At 41.6% G+C, this 19,810-nt stretch overlaps 1 protein-coding gene across 1 annotated transcript in view; it reads right to left on the reverse strand.

Annotated features, from left to right (window-relative positions):
- SDC3 (syndecan 3) overlaps window positions 1-19,810 on the reverse strand; it is a 145,929-nt gene that overhangs the window by 14,804 nt on the left and 111,315 nt on the right. The window contains exons 2-3 of the mRNA XM_072980163.2: window positions 2,502-2,628; window positions 1,169-1,770 (exon numbers count right to left, since the gene is read on the reverse strand). Coding sequence (XP_072836264.2) covers window positions 1,169-1,770; window positions 2,502-2,628 — 729 coding nt within the window. The remainder of the gene's footprint in view (window positions 1-1,168; window positions 1,771-2,501; window positions 2,629-19,810) is intronic.

Below are 19,810 nucleotides of genomic sequence, written 5' to 3' on the forward strand. Positions count from 1 at the left end.
GACCTGATTTCACTTCTCATGTGAGTTGCGGGGCGGGGCTGCTATTACCCACCAAGTTGGCCCCCTCAAGCCTGGCAGTAAGTCTGTAACAAGCTCTGATCATGATGATGTGCAGTCAATTTGACGATGCTGATGCTGGATAGGTCAGTGGTGTAGGTCCCTAGCTGGCGGAGCCAGAAGGTGGGAGTTGAGTTCCCACTGTGCCTCCTTGACAGTTGCATCCTTTGCAATTCTGCAGTTATGAGATGATGATGATGTGCTGTCAATTTGATTCCAGGATATGGAGACGTAAAGGTCTCTGGGTGACCCTGTGCCAGTTAGCGGCTCAAATCCTGTTGTTTAACATAAGTCAACATGTAACTTTTGGTCTGTTATTGGCCAGTAATCAAAGCATCCCGGCTGTGATTCTCGGGCACGTTTGCGTGCTGTTTTGGTACATGTACACATGTCCAAAGAATCACACCAGGGACACTTTTTTATGAGGGACAAACAAAGTTACAATTTGGATTACACTGAGCAACAGGATTTAGGTCAGAATTTCTAGCCTACTTTGCAGGGTTGCCGTGAGGATAAAAAGAGGGAGAAGGACCACATGTCCTGCTTTGATTCCATGAAGGAAGGGGTGGGATACAAATGTGTCTAACAGAACAAACTCTCTGAAGCAAAATTTCAACTCAAGAAAAAATAAACAACAACAATAATAATACTCATATGCCATCAAGCCAATTCTGACTAACTGCAACCCTTCTTGGGTTTCATAGAAAGTGGGTACGCAGAAGTAGTTTAGCATTCTCTGGGACTGCAAAGGTTGTCCAAGGCCACACAGGCTGGCTCTTCTCCCTGGAGGCACAGTAGGGAATCAAATTCCCAACCTCTGGCTCCCCAGCCCGGCACCTAAATCATTAAGCTATCCAGGCAGCTAAAGAAACAATAACTAGTAAGAAAATGTTAAAACCTGACCACCCAATACCGATGCCCTGAGCCAATCTACTCCACCCCATGCAACTTTTAAGATTCTTTTTAAAAAGAAAGAGAAAGGGAGAGATCTGCCAATATGATTGCAGAAACCCCCGCACCTATATAGGTTAAACTTCCAAGGCTGTGCAGAAGACAACAATTTTAATCAGAACAGCTAAACAGACCCTGCCCCATCCTTCCATTCTCATACCTGGGCTGATTTGGTAGCTACTGTGGGGCTCAAAGGCTGGGGCAGCTCAGTGCTCTTTTCACTGAACTCCGGCTCCTGTGTGGTGCTTGGTTTTGGCGTCCCTTGAACCTTTGTTGTGCTGGTGGTGGTTGGAGGATCTGTCGTGGGTTCCATCCTGGCTGCAGTGGCAGCAGAGGGGGTTTCAAGTGTAACAGACTGTGTTGTGGCTACAACTGTGATAAAAGGTGTCAGGACTCTCTGGACAATCGTTGGCATGGAGGTGGTGCTTGTGGTGGAGGCTGTGGTGGTGGCAGCAGCTGTGGTGGCGGCGGTAGTGGTGGCAGTGGTAGTTGTAGCGGTAGTGACATCTTGGACGGTGGTAGCAGTGGTCGTGCCCACTGCTTTCTGGATGGTGACAGCTGGAGCCTCGGTCATTCTTGGGATGTAGAAACTGGACGTCGTTGCTGGACCAGAGGTGGCTCCTGCTGTAGGGAATGGCACAAAAGGGGTGCCGACCGGCTGCACTGATGTGGCGGGCATGACAGCCGAAGTTGTGGCAAGGAGAATGGGGGCATCTGTGGCAACCCGCACAATGGTCTTGATCCCAGACTCCTGCTCAAAATCTGGAAGAGAAGTCAAGGCAACCCTTGTGAAGTGACCACACTCAGAGAAGTGACCATACTGGAGAAAACGAACAGGAATGACAGGCTGGTAGTAAGATTCATAAACAAAAACTAACCTAAGCTTGGAAGTTAATGAACTATAAATAACTAGTTGTTTCTAATTCAATCTTTCTCCCTTTCCTTTCACTTTCCAATAGTATTTTTAATGCATCTCCCAGGACCCCTCAGCCTGGTGTACTAGTCATTTGTGCATCTCTGTAGATAAGATGTTAGCAAAAACAACCTCTCCAAAAATTGAGTAGGAAAAATTGCCTGAAAAACAAAGCATATATTAAGATAAAAGGGTGTGCGCCTCTATTTATTATGCAAAATGCATGTGAAAATGGATAAAGATTTTCACACCCTTTTTTTGTTGGAAAATCATAAACTAATAGGGAATCATGAGAAAATAAATTTAAACCTGGAGAAAAAAGAAAAACCCAAAGAGACCTATATGGAGAGTAAGCAGCATGCTTTACTTTTGCTCCTTACCTGTAAGCTTCTACAATGCTAGCATTATTTATATGCACCTTTGGGATCTGATAAGGACCACTTCCACCCCCCACTCCCAGCCCTAGCAGGACCACTAGGAAGACCTAGAGGGATCTAGGAGCCTTTGACTCCAGCCTCCTTCACTCTCCCTTTAATAAGTCTCTTCTGTTTTAGGATATAGATGTCAGGATCTTACTCACAGCCGGAGCCTGAACCTGAATAGAATTCCTCTGTTTCTTCAACTTCTTCGTCTTCAAAAGAGTAGTCATCTCCAGAGCCTTCCAGGTCGATGGGCCGCTCAAAATTTTCATTCCTCCAGTTCTGAGCCTGGGAGAAAAGGTTCAGAGGAAGGCAGTGTCCATAAGAGTGTTAAAGCGCAGTAGTTCAATGCTAGACTAAGAGCCACCCCTGCTGCACAGGCACAAAACAGTTTACACGGCAAGAGGATATTTCAAAGGCATGCCATCACAGTTGCCGACCTTCACTGTCTACAGAAGCGTTATTCTGCCAGTCAGTGTAATGAAATCACTAAAACGCTGGACTAGGAAGTGAGAAAGTCACGATTTAGTCCGCAGTCAGCCATGAAGCTCAGCAGGGAGGGGGGCAAGTCTTTGGGTCTGAGTCTTCGGTACCAAGTCCCAAGTTCCAAACTCCACGTCTGAGTCCCTATTAAAAACAAGCTTTTCCCTCCAGAAAAAAAATGGAGGTACAATCAACCCTCGACTTACGAACGTCCCTACATGCAAACTTTTCAATTTACGAACGGCTCCGTTCGCAAAAATTGGAATCGACTTGCGAACAGAGCCTTGACCTACGAACGAGGTCGAGGCTCCGTTCGCAAGTCAATGGCATTTTTTGCGAATGGAGCCGTTTGTTGCCTTCGGAAGTCTCAAAGGGCTTTCCCCCCTGACATCGGAGAAAGTCCTTTGAGAGCTCCAAAGGCAAAAAGGCAGGGAGAAAGGGCTGGAAATTCAAATTTCCCACCCTTTCTCCCTGCCTTTTTGCCTTCGGAGCTCTCAAAGGGCTTTCTCCGATGTTGGGGGGGAAAGCCCTCTGTGACTTCCAAAGGTAATTTTTTGAAATGCTAGAACGGATTAATTCCGTTCCCATGCATTTCAATGGAAAATGGTACTTCGACGTACGAACTTTTCGACGTACGAACGTCATTCCAAAATGGATTAAGTTCATAAATCGAGGTACCACTGTAGTAGGTGGGTTCCAAGTTGCAAGTCAAGTCTAAATCATTAGAGGGAAAACACTGAGTCAAGACCAAGTCAAGTTGCTAGTGCAACTGAAGTCCAACTTGACAGCAAGTCCCCTAAACTCAAGTTTCCATCTCTGAAGCTCAATGGGTGACTTGGGGCCCATCAGTCAGCCTAACTCACAGGGCTTTCGTGGAGATAAAACAGAGGAAAGAAACGTGTATGACACCTTGCAAATGTTGAAAGAAAAGTAGGCTATCAGTCAATCAATCAATCAATCAACCAGACAGACAGAGACAAACAACATTTCTTGGCTTGAAAAATCCAGCACTTCTGGGAGGAAGCCTGATTTCACTTTACATATGCAGGCATGTGTTAATATGAGAAAATATTCAAATACCTTTTGCACTACCTATTTCCATCCCACCTCAGGGTAGCATATAAAGCTCACTCACACGATTTAAACCTCATCAAAACCCAGTAGAATAGGTTAGTCTGGCCTATGGTGAGCTTCATAGGAAGAATCATTAAACCACAGGGGCTCTTCAATGAGAGATGCCCCAAATTTTGTTTAATCTACATCTTTAAGTGAACCAAACAAACTTTTATTTCTTTCACTAATAAACAGTTCAGAATCAAGTCTTCCTTAGTTTTTGGTGTCTGAATTCTGTTATTTAGTTTCCAAACGCATATAAGAATGTGCATTTTAGATTAAAATGAAAAGAAAAACTGTGCAAATGGGAATACCTGCATTAAAAAAAACCACACAAAATAATGCAGATCTTTATGATTTTTAAAACTATGCAGTTTAATGGTGAAAAAAATAAAATGGACCTGTGAGACTGATAAAGATGACTTGGGCTTGAAACAGACTGAACCATCTATGTTTATTTGTTACAAATAAATAAATGATGACAATTTGAAATTGCATTCAGAAGTGTACACCAGGAGCCATTTGTAACATTCTGGCAAGAATAGCTATACAATGTACTTTAGACACATGGAAAGACAACATTGCCAGGAAAAGTTGAAGGCACTAGGAAATGAGGAAGTCAGACTATGAGATGAATAGACTCAATAAAGGAAAGCACAGCGTTTAGTCTTCAAGATCTGGGCATATTTGTTTATGACAGGAGGATCTTTTGGAGATCAATAATTCATGGGGTTGCTGTAATTCAGACATGGCCTGACTTACATAACAACATTAACAACTCCACAGGAAGTCTCCTTGTTCAGAAGAAAACCTGAGCTTTCGCTGACAACATATTAGAATCACACTGTTCTAATTCTCCTACTCCGTTGGTAATCACATGATGGGACAAGGCAACGCACTAGTGTACTGCAGCCTCCTTTAAACTGGATCAGAAGAGCAAGAATATCACCATAGAAATATGTGATAAAACTTGAAGAAGCCAGTCCCTAAACGCATGTCTGAGTTCAGAGGTTGACAACTCCAGTAAACAACAATTCCCAGTTCAGCTCTTCTGACAAAGTACACATAAAACACATCAGATCGTCCAGCAGTTTAACGTATTTCCTGAGAAGATTAAATGAAAAGTGGAGCAGGAAGTTCTGTATCTGGTAAAGATGCTTTAGGATCCAGAATTCGGAACGCCTTTAGAAATTAGGATTTATTTTTGTGTGAATAACAATACAAACTGATCTAGTTTAGAGTAAAAACATAGTATCAAAACCAGATATAGGTTTTTACAGTTACTTGTTGATGAATGTTAATAAACCTCTTCGATCCAAAAATTTCAGTGTGAGGGTGCAACTCTCATAAAACATGCAATTTTAAATATTGTGCAATATCTGCATTACCTATTAAAGAATAAAACACCTGGTAACCGGCATTGTGTCACGAAGGCTTGCAAAAATGAGCACAGCTTCAACAAAGAGCTTTCAAATAATTTCTACAGCTAGAAGCCTGTTCATATGTGTGACTGTGTAAAGGTCACTGCATAAGTATGTATGCATGCTCTCTTTTGCGCAAATGTACTCAGTGCAAAATCTGTTGTGCTACCAGTGAGGCAAATGATTGTGGAAAAGGAAGTGCGACAAATAGAAACAGACACTACACCATCGCTCCTTCTGCATGTGAAAGATCTTATTAGGAAACTGCAGGTGTATTCTACAAGTCTCGTGATATAACATGCTTACTCATAACAGCTACAGTGCAAATCTCAGGAGCATTAGGTGCCACCAAAGAAGTCTCTTCTAAGAGACAAATTGTTTACACACACAAAAACACACAATCTCTAAGGTAACCAGATGCAAGGATTTACTCAAATTTAACCCAATAGAAAAAAAGACACTCTGTTCCATTCCTCTAGTCTACCAGATAACAACAACAACAACAACAACAACAACAACAACAACAACAACAACAACAACAACAACAACAACAACAACAACAACAACCCTTTGAACTGCAGAGCTGGAAGGGACCATATAGATCATCAAGTCCAGCCTCTCTCAAGGAGGCACAGTGGGGAATTGAACTCCCAACCTTCAGCTCTGCAGTCAGATACATAAACCACTAAGCTGCTCAGCAGCGAAGTATTCATGGTGAACCCATGGGTTTCCCACATCAGAATAGACTTCTGAGCTGGACTGGGCTAGACTGGATTGGAGATGCCTTTGCTCTGATCCACCATGATTCTTCTTCTGTTCTTGGGAAATGGGGCATTTCCCCCCCCCTTCATGAAGGCAATAAATAGAACCCTTACGTTGACTTGACATTGCATTGCCAACCTGCATCATGACATCAACATAAAACTCTCGTCAACTGAATCATGTTGCCAGGAAGAATAAGAACACGCTCTCATTTCAAAAATGCCAGGACTTGATGTATTTTTACCAGTTTGTATTAGTTTTCCATATGGACATTTTATGACATTTATACCATGATCACTTCTCAACCATCCTGTGCGGTGGAGTCTCCTACGTGAAAAACATTTGACTGCTCCAATTTTATACCTCTTCTTCCCCTCCTACGCCTGGTTGATGTTTTCCTTATCTGCCTTTCCTCTTGGCACCTTTCAAATGAGTGGTGGGGGGAGATATGGCTGTGGGGAGGAGGCAAAAGTCTTTAAAAGTGGGTCAGCTAAGCACGTTAAAACAATGCATGCAGCAGGAAGTAGCAGGAAGGTTTCGTTGGTTGTTACATTGGTTGGGAGTGTCCAGTTTAGCTGGGTTGACTGGTCCATCAGACCTTCTAACTCATGAAAATGATATGAGAGAAGAAATTTATATAATATTAGTTTATTCTCTGTACATAGTTCCTACCCTCCCTGGCCATTGACCCAAATGGTTGTTGCTGATGGGGACTGGAGCCCAAAACACCAGAGACCACCATTTTATTTGAACTTTTTAGCTGTTCTTTTAGCAGCTGGCTATTTCTTTTTGACCACTGATAATTTTTTTGCTTGTTTGTACATTATCGATTTTATTGGAGTGTAAAATTTATATTTATATCCCGCCTAGAGTGGTCGTGTTACCAGATAGGCGGGATATAAATAGAATAAAATAAAATAAAATGCAATATAAGCTGTACTCTTAGCAGCAGCAGTAGTAGTAGTAGTTATTGAAGGCTACCTGTCTCCCAGCAAGGAGACCTAACTATTTTAAAGTATAGTAAATGAACCTATCTAAATCATAACAGAAAGTGACTGAGGGAGAAGGGGAGAATACTACTCCAGAATTGGTGCCCAAACAGAACAGTATCGTTCAAATGACAGCTGGGCCAAAATTACACATCCCAGAAAAACCAGAACAGATCTGCAGTGATTCCTGTCGTAACTTACAACACTAAGCCTGTCATAATTTACAACACCACTGAGGCTCAAAATGGAGCCAATCCGATTCTTTTCTGGTCTGGTTTTTCACAGTTTCAAGCAAGATAATTATCTGTAAGCCACCAACTGCAATTCACCACCAGCCCTTGATCATCCTCAACTACCCATGTGCCTTGGACGTCTTTTCCTTTGTGCTTCCATGCACACGAGAGGATCGATTCCTTTTACTTTTTGAAAAATCACATATCTGAACAGTCACACAAACACCTTTCTTAAAAAAAAACAAAAGGGAGGTGGAGATAGGGCACAATGTTCCTGTCATATGACCTTGTGCCCAGCCCTTGACAAGCTCACAGCATGCCCACCAACACTGTGGAGTACTAGGATAAAATACGGAAAAAAGTGATGCAACCTGGACATGTGCTAGAAGCTTGTTTGCAGCTAACCCACAGGAAATATTTTCTCATATTTTTCCATGTATAAGATGCTACCTTTTTCCTAAAATCATTACACTAAAAATTGAGGGGCGTCTTTTACACAGAGGTAAGCTTGAGAACAAAACGGCCCGTACCTTGCCTCTGTAAACAGCTTCCTTCAATCATGCGGTTTAGCTGCCTCCACTCAAGAGGCTTAGCTTCCTACAGTCAGGAGCCTTGTGCAATTGACATCAGCTAATGCTGAATAAATCAATTGGAACACACCTCGTTGGAGGTGGAGCCTGAAGGCTCAGATTCAACAGGGACTCCTAACGTCTGAGTGATCTGAGCCCAGAGGCTGAATACTCAAAGCTAAGTTTGCTTAATTTTTGGTTTAGAAAAGGGGGGGTGTCTTGTAAATGGGGTCATCTCATAAACAGAAAAATACGGTAAATTTCCCCCAGTTTATTGCAATGGTGTAATTCCAGCTCAGGATGCTACTGAAGAAAAACTTGGCAACTTAATAATAGGCCTACTTCAGCAAAATATATCAAGACTATAGTATCCACAGGGGATTGGTTCCAAGCCCCTCCCCCGCAGATGCCGAAAAATGTGGAAGTATTGAATGTTATACATTGCATGGTCTCTAGCTCCCAATAGTGGCCAGTTCTGGTAAATATACCCTGGAAATACATATAAATACATATTTCTGGCATTTTTTATTTAGAATTTTCAGGCAGCAGGTAAGTGAATCAGCGGATACTGACTCCATGGATAGGAGGGTCCTACTGTATATATTTCTGTCACTTGCACTTACCATTTCCCAAGCAGTAACCTGGTGGCAAGAAAGAATTCAGTTTCAGGTTTTTTAGCCATTTAAAGGATAGAAAGGAATTGCTAGACTGGAATCTCTGAATTGCCTGCACTTAAACTTTATCAGTCCTAGGCTGTAGCCACTGAATAATAAAACAGAACAGTATTCAACTTGTGCCAAGATCTTGGTGCAAACTGTACATCTGTCTAACGTCAACACCAACCAGGAATAATACTGGAGGGACCTGAAGACAGTGCAGTGGAGCCGCACTAAAATATTCATAGCCTGCCAGCACGTGGTCTGGAAGACGCAACTACGGGCACTGCTCTCAGATGAGGAAAGACATGGGACTTATCTGGGACAGAAAACCACTTGGAGTCTGCTCAGCACACAGCTTCCTGCTTTACAAGAGCATCCTGGGATACTGTTTTCTGCATCCACTGCCAGCTAATGAAAAATTACTAACCACTCTGTTTATTTATTTATAATTTAAATATTATAGTGCTCTATATTCCAAAATTTCTTCTCCAATTAAAAGCATGTATCATACCAGCTGATGGATGTGATTCAGTAAACAATGAGGAGTGTCGGATAAAGTTATTACGTAACTCTATAATACATTTAATTCCAGGGATGGAGAATGTGTGGCCCTCTAAATGTTATTAGAATACAATATCCCTCAGCCAGAGCTCGCATGACGAACAGTGAGGGAAGATTTGTGTTGTGCTCCACATGTAATCAAGAAGGTCATATGTTCCCCATTCATGTTTTATATGTAGACAGTAGTACATGGTGAAAACTTTCGTTTTTGTTTCAGGGTCCTTTACAGCAGGGGTCCCCAACCCCCGGTCCACGGCCCAGTGCCGGTCCGCGAGCAGACATCAGCTGGGCCGCGGGGACACAGTGGCAGCCATTACAAAAAAGAGGGAGGGGAAGTAATCCTCTGTTGCTGGTGGCAGTGTCTTGGAGGTGAGGCAGCCTCCGTGGAGGCTTCTGTAGGTGGGGGCAGGAGAGGCTTGGGCAGAGGGAGGAAGAAGGCCATCTCAAATGGCCCCAAGCAGCAAGCATTACAAAAAAGAGGACAGAGGAGCATGCTTGCCTGGGCTGCAAAATCCTCTGCTGGTGGTGATGGTGTCTTGAAACCATGGAGCCTTGTGCAGGCTTCTGTAGGTGGGGGCGGGAGGGGCTTTGGGTTAAGGGAGGCCATCTCAAATGGTCCCGAGCAGCAAACATTACAAAAAAGAGGAGAGAGGAACGTGCTTGCCTGGGCTGCAAAATCCTCTGCTGCTGGTGACCTTTCTGCCTTTTACCAGAACAGAGCTGTAGCATATGAGCAGTTGCAAAAGTGGTAAGAAGTATCCCAAGACTGCAGGAAAGTGTATTCCTATTTCATTCTCATGGGGGCTCCTGTGCTTCTCGGCTTTTCCTGGGTTTGCGCACTGAGTGGAAAAGACGTTGTGAAGAAGGGGAGCTAGGCACCTGTGGAGAAAGTGAGAGAGCCATCTTCTATGTATGATTTCTGGAGTTCAGCAGCACCAATTTGGTGCTGCTGGGTTTTTAGAGGATAAACTGGCAGTTTGACCCCCTAATCCAGGAACGTCCCACAGAGTAAGATGCATACATCTCTTCTGTCTCAGAATGCTTTTTCATACAGAAATAACCTTTCACCATTGGACTGTTTCCTTCCCCATCCCACCCACTGCACTCCAGTAATCTGAATCCAGCCTCAGCTGTGTTTAGAGGAACGTACAGGAATCAATGAGGCTTGATAGATATTCAGTTTCAATTATTTCAACGGGTCTCCTCAAAACATGACAAATTCTGGCTTCAACCCTGTGTTTTTTCAAAAACGAAGTGGAGGCAGGCGTAATACCAATCCCTGACAAACTCAGGGAGAAACAGAACTCTTATTTTAAGCGTGGGATTGCGCCTAGGTGCAGAAGAAATTCTAATACCAAAACTCTGATCAGGAATACTCAAGAAAACCAGAGTTTCAAATATTGATAGATGGACTAATGAATCCTACTGGGGATACTGTCCTAATAGTCTATGGCATGACAACAGTAACCATAGTAACCATTTCCTCCATCTGTATGGCTGGGCTCTCATCGGCTTCTCTGGCTTCTGAGAAAAGCAATGGAGAAGGCATGTCATTTTGAAGTCAAGAGATATTCTTGAACACTTTGAAGTCTAGCTTCACTTTTACATGCCAGCCGTACGACCTTGGCTATCCTCCTTAGAGCTCCTCCAGGTAGGCAGTTCAAGCCGACTTTGTTTGATGTAAAGCAATCCCATAAATGCCTCTGAAGGAATGTGCAATGAATTTTAATAACAAGAGTAAGAATCTAATCAACATATGTATTTTTAGGTAAAATGTCTACATTGGGTGGTCTGTGCAGCCTAACTATTCTTGGCAGTGATGAGATCCAGATGGTTTGGGGCATTTTAACTACACCAGATGCTCAGAAAACGCGTATTCTTTTGCATGTCATTCAATTCCAGGCACCAGATGTGGTTGGGCTGCTAGTCCTAGGTTCTTTTCCAGTTGGCTGTGTTGGATGGGAGTGCCAGAACTCACACTCCTACAACAGGTGGAGGACATAAGCTGACCATATCCCTGGGTCAGGAGATGATGGTACTGCTGACATCCAAGACAATAGGGCTCAACAGTGACTCTCTTATATGCTTTTGGAATTCAACTCCCTGAAACTTCCCACCCCTGCATTGAAATAAGGATCACGAACAATCTGCACAAAAATTACTAATCCTCTGTTGTTGTTCTTGTTGTTCTGAGCTGAATTTGTTAGTTCTCTGATGCTCACTGTCCCATTTCCTTCCAGGGTCTTTGAAGCCTTTGCCTATCACAGCCACAGGTGTCAATTCCAGTAGTGCATACAGTGCAGTTCAGTACCTATTACACATATAACAAAATATAACAATTTAAACAGCAAAATACTTTTCCACGTAAATGGTAAGAACACAAATAACATTAACAGCAACCACAAACCACTTCCAGTTTCCCAATCATGGGAAAGATTCTGGAAGTTTATCTATGCTTCACAGTTACAGCAGTTCAATACTCATTTTAACTGTCATGGATCCAATCTTCGGATTCCTTTGATTTATAGTTTGATGAAGTACTCACAATCCTCTGTTGTAGTTCAGCAGATCACTAGCAGAACCTCTAACAGACAATTCTAAGAGTCTTTCCAAATTACAAATCTCAAGATTCTACAGGATGATGCCACAATGATTAAAGTGGCCAAAATCCTGTTGCACAGATATGCAAAAGGCATTACTGTACTTTCCCTGGTGTTCAATTAAGAAATCTCCACAGGAATCATCTGTCACATACTGAGTTGCATGACAAGTAACGCCTACAGAGATTTTCTTGAGTTATGGCAATTCAATTTTACAAGTTGCGTCTGTTGTGTAATTTGGCAACAGGATTTTGGCACAAGTCATCAAACAGCTATAGCTATACAGTAGAGTTAGTTGGTTGGTTGGTTGGTTGGTTGGTTGGTTGGTTGGTTGGTTGGTTGGTTGGTTGGTTGGTTGGTTGGTTGGTTGGCTATGTACTGTCGGAACCCACTTAAAGTGATCCTAATAGAACTTTGAAAGTAAGTGAAATATTTAAGGACTGGTTTTATCAGTTCCACACACTCTAGTGTATTTTCATGTTCGAATGGGAATTTGAACCCTGGTTTCCAGAGTCCTAGTCTATCACTATATCCAATATATCCAACAGGGTACCCAACAGAGATCAACTTTCAATGTATTCAGGTGGAGTCAGGACCAATTTGGGAGAGGCTGCCATGGATTTGCAACAATTCTTCAATAGGGCTATTGTTTAGCACAGTTCTCAGTAACCGGTGTATAAACCTATACTTATTACATCACAGCACGGAGATGAAAAGAAATCATGCAAACACAGCAATATTTCATTTTTGCAAAAGCGTTAGCAATGCACATATGCATTGAATTGACAGCCTGGACCCAAACAGTCACACGCACTGAAAAAATGTGGCAATCTGAGCATAGCCCTGTGTTTCCCGTTACAATTCTCCTACTTCAACTAGAAAACTGGTGGAACAGAACATACAGCAAAGAGAACCAATAGGACAATCATAAACTGGAATAAGCGCAATCTATTCATCTTCAAACTGAATGCATTTGTAAGCCAAGAGAACGGACCATGAAAATTAATGGAGAAATTGAAGATATGAATCTGGGAACTAGTCTGTCTCCTCACCTCACCCCACTTCCTAAACCAGGGGTCCTCAACCCTCGGGCCACAGACCGGTTCCGGTCTGTACCTTGCGAAGACCAGGCCACAGAGACAAATCCCCTGCCCCCTCCCGCATGCACAGATGCATGCACACCCCTGACAGCAGCAGTCAGATTTGTTCTTTAAAATGACTTATTTGATGTAAAGTATTTTTATATTAGAATATGTAAAATTTACTTATTTAATGTAAACTCTTTCAGAGAAAATTCTTTTGATGAAGACCTGCAATTTTAGAAAGTGAAGTGAATGCTTTTCTCAAAGCACTTGGAACAAATAGTTAAGGCCATCTTAAGGTTTGTTTTTTGTCTTTTCACACTCTTCATTATCATTTTATCAATAAGCAGCTGATCTTTTGTGTCTCTTGAATTTTTAAAGTTCCCTTTATATACTGATCTTGCCAGTACTCCTGTGAGGAGCTTGAACATTATTATTATTATTATTATTATTATTATTATTATTATTATTATTATTATTATTATTATTATTATTATTATTATTATTATTATTATTATTATTTAAAAACACCAGGCACAGTCAAAATTATAAAACATTGACTAGTATTATAGAAGATACAAATTTTAACCAAAAACCTAAGTATCTGTTACGTTTCGACGCAGTATATATATTGTTCCTAATATTGCCATTTTTTGTAACTTTGTGTGATTTCTGTGATCTGCAACTGCCTATAGTACTATATGAAATTTCTTGATATTGTTTCCAAAGCCCTGATAATTACAGGGACCACTGAAGTGTGTTTCTTCCAGAGGGAAGATGTTTTGATTGTCAGGTCTCTGTACTTTGTTAGTTTTTCCCATTCTTTATTTTTAACTCTGCCATCCCTTGGAATTGCAATGTTAATGATCCAGACATTTCTTCATTCTATTACTGCCATGTTTGCTGTGTTATGTTCAAGGTGTCCATCCGTTTGGATCTGGAAATCCCACAAGATCTTGACTTCCTCATTTTCTGACATTTTCTCTACCTGATGTTCCCACGGGTTTTTGGAGGCTGGCAAGATACTTTTTGCATGATGACCATTACTCTAATTTTGCCGCTCTATCGTGTCTAACTTAAGAATCTGTTTGTGCAGTCTTTGCACATTCACAGATGAGGTGTGACACAGTTTCATCTTTTTCTTGGCAGAGTCAATATTTGCTGTTACCACGAATTCCTTGGATCTTGGCTTTCATCGCATTGGTTTGGAATGCTTGCTCTTGTGCAGCAAAAATCAAGCCTCTGGTTTCTTTCTTAAAGGTCCCCAGTTTTAGCCACACACCCCAAGTTGAATTATGATCATGTTTTCCCTCAATATTTCTCAGGTGTTGTCCATGTAGTGGTTTATTTTTCCAGCAGTTTAATTTATTTTCACATTGCTGTTTCTTATATCGAGCCTTTGTTTGAGTTGTTTTCAAAATAGTCTCCATTTTCACTGCCTTAAGTAATTTTTCTCTACTTGTACTGAAATAAACATTTAGGCTTCTTTTTTCCTCCTCTACTACCTGCTGTATTTGCAGTAATACACAGTCTTCAATTTTTCGTGGTAAATATAATCTGTATGATGATGATGATGATGATGATGATGATGATGATGATGATGCTGATGCTGATGATGATGATGATGATGCCACCTTTCTCCCAATAAGTGGACCCAACCTATGAAAATCTTATAGAAATACTGTATACCAATGGAAATAGAAAAAACAATGTGGCCTACAGACCAGAAATTTTAATATTTATTCCACCACCAACATTGTGATAACTATAGTATTACTGTAATAATTTCTCATGTTGACAAAAAGATGCTGGATATTTTACAACAAAGAATTTTGCCATATATCAAACAAGAAATGTCAGATGCTCAAGATAGATTCTGAAAAGTGAGAGCCAGTAAGTCATACTGCGAATATTTGTTGGCTACTGGGTAGTACCAAACCAAAGGACTTCAAAAGAAAATCATATTTTGTTTTATAACTTTAAATTGTGTAGAAAACGAAAAACTATGAACTGTCTTGATTGTCATTATGCATAATATAGTCAAAAGACTACTGTTGTGGCAGAATATGAGGAAAAAGAATAGCTTTCAACAGGCAAAAGTGTCAGGCAAGAGTATTTTTTAATTTTCCCATCTGTTAAATTTATATCCAGAACATACCATATGGAAAACTGAATCAGATTCAGATGAAGAAGGAATGAAAATATGTTGGAAAAATATAAATAATCTGAGATATGCAGATGACACTATATTACTAGTGGAATATAGCAACAAGTTGAAACTACTGATTAAATTTAAAGCAGGAAATACAATTGAACACTATGAAGGAAAAAAAACATGACTACAGAATTGTTTAACTTTAATGTTGGCAATGAAGAAATTGAAATTGTTAAAGATTTTTCTACATTTCGGTTCTATCATTAATCCAAATAGAGAGTATAGACAATAAACAGAGCAACCCTGGTAGGCTGAGACCAGGCAGAAGCTAAAAAAGACCACCAAGGCCAAGATCATCCATACTATGGCATTCCTCATTACTAGGGCAAAGATGACTGTATGTGGATGTGAAAACTCTCTCTCTCTCTCTCTCTCTCTCTCTCACACACACACACACACACACACACACACACACACACAGAGAGAGAGAGAGAGAGAGAGAGAGAGAGAGAGAGAGAGAGAAAGTTGAAATGTAGTGTTCAAGTAGACTTTTATGGAAATCATGGACCACTGGAAAACCACCAGCAGCTGATGAGACTACAGTACAGTATATCAAAACTATATCCACCCACTGTATCCACTAGCCATACCATGAGAAGCCAGGACTATATGAAAAGTCAATAAATAATGCTGAGAAAAGTTGAAGGTAACAGAAAGAGAAGAACAGGAAGCCATGTCCTTGACCTTGCAAGACGTGATCAGGACTGTTAATAATAAGGCTTATGAAGGCCATTAATTCTCAGGGTGCCCATAATTCAGAAGCAACTTGACAGCATGTGACAACAACATTGCAGGTCAGAGGTAAGGCAGAGGCCAGTTGGGTTCCTCATGAAAAATTCCACAAACTTCTCAGGTTGCAGTAAAGTCAATCTACTTACAACCCATTGGATTTCTTTCTTGGCCAGATGATCACCCAACTGCCTGTGGAAGCCTCATTTTCCACTAATTTCCTGTTGCACTTTACAAATTAAATGCACTTTTAAATGTTTAAAAACTTGGGAGAAATGAACACACTGTAAGAAGTAGGATGAAGAAATGACCACCCGCTAAGCAGTTTTTCCCGAATCCCTTCAACCACAGGCTGAAATAATACTGGCTCCTTGAGGATATGTTGCAGGATACTGGCATAACTGTGGTCTTTATTTTGTTTTATTTCTGTGTATTCACGAAGGCTTTCACAGCCGGGATCTAATGGTTGTTGTGGGTTTATTGGGCTCTTTGGCCATGTTCTGAAAGTTGTTCTTCCTAACGTTTCGCCAGTCTCTGTGGCCGGCGTCTTCAGAGGACAGCACTCTGTGCTCTGGTGCACCAGAGCACAGAGTGCTGGTGAAATGTTAGGAAGAACAACTTTCGGAACACGGCCAAAGAGCCCGAAAAATCCACAACAACCGTCTTTATTTCTGATACTCCAGAATGGATAGATTGTGGGGAAACTAAGCTTTGCAAAAGAACAAAAAGTATTGGGGAGGGAGATTTATTAAGGAAATGTCTCTGAACAGAACCATGAGAACTAAGCATATTCTGTGAGCATCCTGTAAGTGGCTGTTTCAGGCAATATGAAAAACTGGGTGATAGCGATGAAACCAAGTAGCTGGAATACTGTGCAGTAGTGCTCCCTGTTTCAACATTCTGTTTCATGTCCATCCTGCACTCTATTTTTCGGTCAAACAATTATCCTCCATTTAAGGCTATTACAAATGGTCTGATGGTCTACTTGTAGGATGCATGCTGATTCCTCTATAGTGGCATCTTCTGCTCAGGCATCTTTTAGTATTCAAAGCGTCTCCTGCACAACAGGACATTGGGCAGTAGACCATGGTGGCAGAGTACATGTTCTGAATGCACAAGGTGGCAGTTTCAGTCCATGATCTCGCCAGTTAAAAGATCTTCAATAGCAGTGCTAGGATAACTGCTGTTTGAGCAAGACTGCTTGTCACAGCATGGTACTAGACTGAACAGAGCAACAATTTGGATTTTAAAAAAGAGAGAAAGAGAGGGAGGGAGGGAGAGAGAGTTGATACAGGTCAACAGTACAGCAGATAATGTTTAATGATGTCAAGTGACTGCTAGTTCCAAAGCGTACTCTGGTCCATGGACAAGGTTGGTATTTAAAAATAGTAAAACCTGTAAAAACAGATGGGTTGTAACATGATGGCCACACTTTTCTCTAGAATGAAGAATGGTGGAATTTCTCACAATTTCACTATAATCTCAGAGGAGACAGAAAATCATTAACATTCAGGCAGTGTTTTTATTGGTTCTGCAAGTTTGGTCTGAATAGAATATGGTGCAGATTCAAGATCATGGAGCACTAACCACATGGGAGACACAAGCAATGGTGCTACTTAATACCATGGTGGATACCTATCAACAAGAATCAAAAACAAGCCTGCTTACCATTGGAACTTTGAGGGTCGCACCTGTTCCCACAACCCATTCCCCCAAGAAATATCTTTCTTCTCTTTATTCCTTCTTGCTATCCTTCTTTCTTTCTTTCTCCTGAAAAGCCCTCCATAGTAGCAAAAACTATACAGTATTTATTTTATATATTTTTTTAAAAAATAGGGGGGAAAATGTTCTGAGGAGCAAACATAGCATAATTGTTACCTCTGTCCATTGATGGCAGGTATGTTTGCATGGACATTTTGCTGAGTTTTTTTCTTCTGGACTTTCTTTTGGCCACCCCCACTGCATGGCCTGCGGGTGGGGCCTAGGGGGTGGGGCTTTCTGCTTTAAATGACCGTGTCCCAGGACCACGTGCCTAATGGTGTGCAGAATTCTCAAATTCTCTGATTCTATCTCTGGCCCTAATATGGTAAATAGGAAAGCCAATTAGCATTGCATACACCTGGGAGGCAGGAAAGTTTTAAGGGTTGGATCATACTTCCGCACTATTAAAGAGCAGGCCGGGTAGGTGGGGCTCATCAGCCATGGAAGGCAGCCCCATCTAGGAGAAGGAAAACTCCGGTTTCAAACCTCCATGCCTTGTGGCTATATCCACTGATGGAAAAGGCTTCAGGAGTTAACCTCGAGGGAAAAGCCAAAGTCCCGGGAGGCAGTTCATGTTGTTCTGTCAACTCCTGCGACGTTGCTGGAACCAGTTGTATTGGCTCTTGCCTTTCCATTGGACCATTTCAGCAATGTGGAGAGGGGGGATCTGCTGCTTGGGTAACAGCCTATCCTCCATATTACTTTACCCGGGCTTCATGCTCTGGAGAGGACACTCCTCGATTCAGAGCATGTTACCATGGTCTCTTGAGACTGAAGGATGCCTATACACTTTCTATTACTATTATTTATTTTAACCTCTGTAAACTGCCCAGAATAGAACATTCACTAATGGGGCAGTATATAAATAATCAGAAACAATCAGTAACAAGCTAACACAATGATTAAAGATGATGTAACAATTTTCAATGTTTCAACAATTGAAATAAGATTTTTTTTATTTGGCATGGACAAGCTACTTCTCTGAGCAGTTAACTGAAGGGCACAGTCATCATCAACAACAACATCAGCAACACAATAAAAGAAGAGTGAGAATTAATGGCAGGCGGGCAGCACGATGGATACACAAAATTACTTATTTAGGGGCAAACTATTGAAAGTTTTTGGGAAACAACTAGGTCTTCACTTGCCTCCTAAAACCCAGGAGAGATGGGGCCAGTCACACCTCTGATGGGAGGAAGTTCCAAAGTAAAGCGAGGCTTGGTTTCACGTGGCTGGTTTCCAGGCCTCCCTTGGGTTGGCCACCTGGAGCCACCCAATATGAGGTGCTGGTGGGACAAGTAGAGATGCTTTGAGGAAGAGGTGCTCAGCCAGGTAACAAGGTTCTAAACCATTAAGGGCTTTATAGGGTAGCATAAGCACCTTGAACTTGACCCAGAAACAAACAGGCAACCAGCACAGTCGAGCCAGGATGGGGTTAACATGATCATAAAGAGATGCTCCAGAGACCAACCTGACAGCAGCGTTCTGGGCAGGCCATGTGGACAGCATTTCAATAGTCTATTTTTGAAATTACAAGCACATGAGCCAACGCTGTAAGGGACCTGCTGTCGAGATGGGGTGAAGGTGTATGACCCGCCTCAGTTGGCAAAAGGCAGACCTGGCCACAGCTGAGATCTGGTTCTCCAATTAAAAATGTTGGTTTATTTTTAACAAATTATTTCCAAGCTCTCGCTTAGATAGATGAATGAAAAGCTAGGATTTCAGAGAACATCCCCTTCAGGTCCTTCCTACTACTGCAACTGCTTTCTTCAAACTTCTTTGATTTATTCCTACTAATTTGTTCAGCATGTCATTTAAACAAGTTGCTCCCAAGTAAACCAGAATCAACAAACAGAAACCAAATTATCATTTTGGTCTTGGTTTGTTAAGATAACAGCAAGCAAGGATTTTTGTTGGGATGACACCGTAAAGGAAGTATTTCTGGTTTGTTTGGTGGATGAGGAAGTGAAGCAAAGCAAAGCAAAGAACACTGTTGTGCCTCAGCAGAGTGATGTCCCACCTGTGGTACAAGTAACCTTGAACATCCCAGACCAGTGGTCCCAACTTTGGGTCCCCAGGTGTTCTTAGACTAAAACTTCCAGAAGCCTTCATCACTTGCTGTTCTGGCCAGGACTTCTGGGAGTTGTAGTTCACGGACATTTCGGAACTGAAGTTTCGGAACCACTGATCTACACTGAACTACTTTGACTCATGTGATGGCAGGAAAACATTGATAAAACAATACACTTAACAAAAATAAATGACACAATGCCAAAGCCATAATTCTCCTGGG

The sequence above is a fragment of the Pogona vitticeps genome, chromosome 9 (genome assembly GCF_051106095.1).
Source record: "Pogona vitticeps strain Pit_001003342236 chromosome 9, PviZW2.1, whole genome shotgun sequence".
In the NCBI taxonomy this organism is placed as follows: domain Eukaryota; kingdom Metazoa; phylum Chordata; class Lepidosauria; order Squamata; family Agamidae; genus Pogona; species Pogona vitticeps.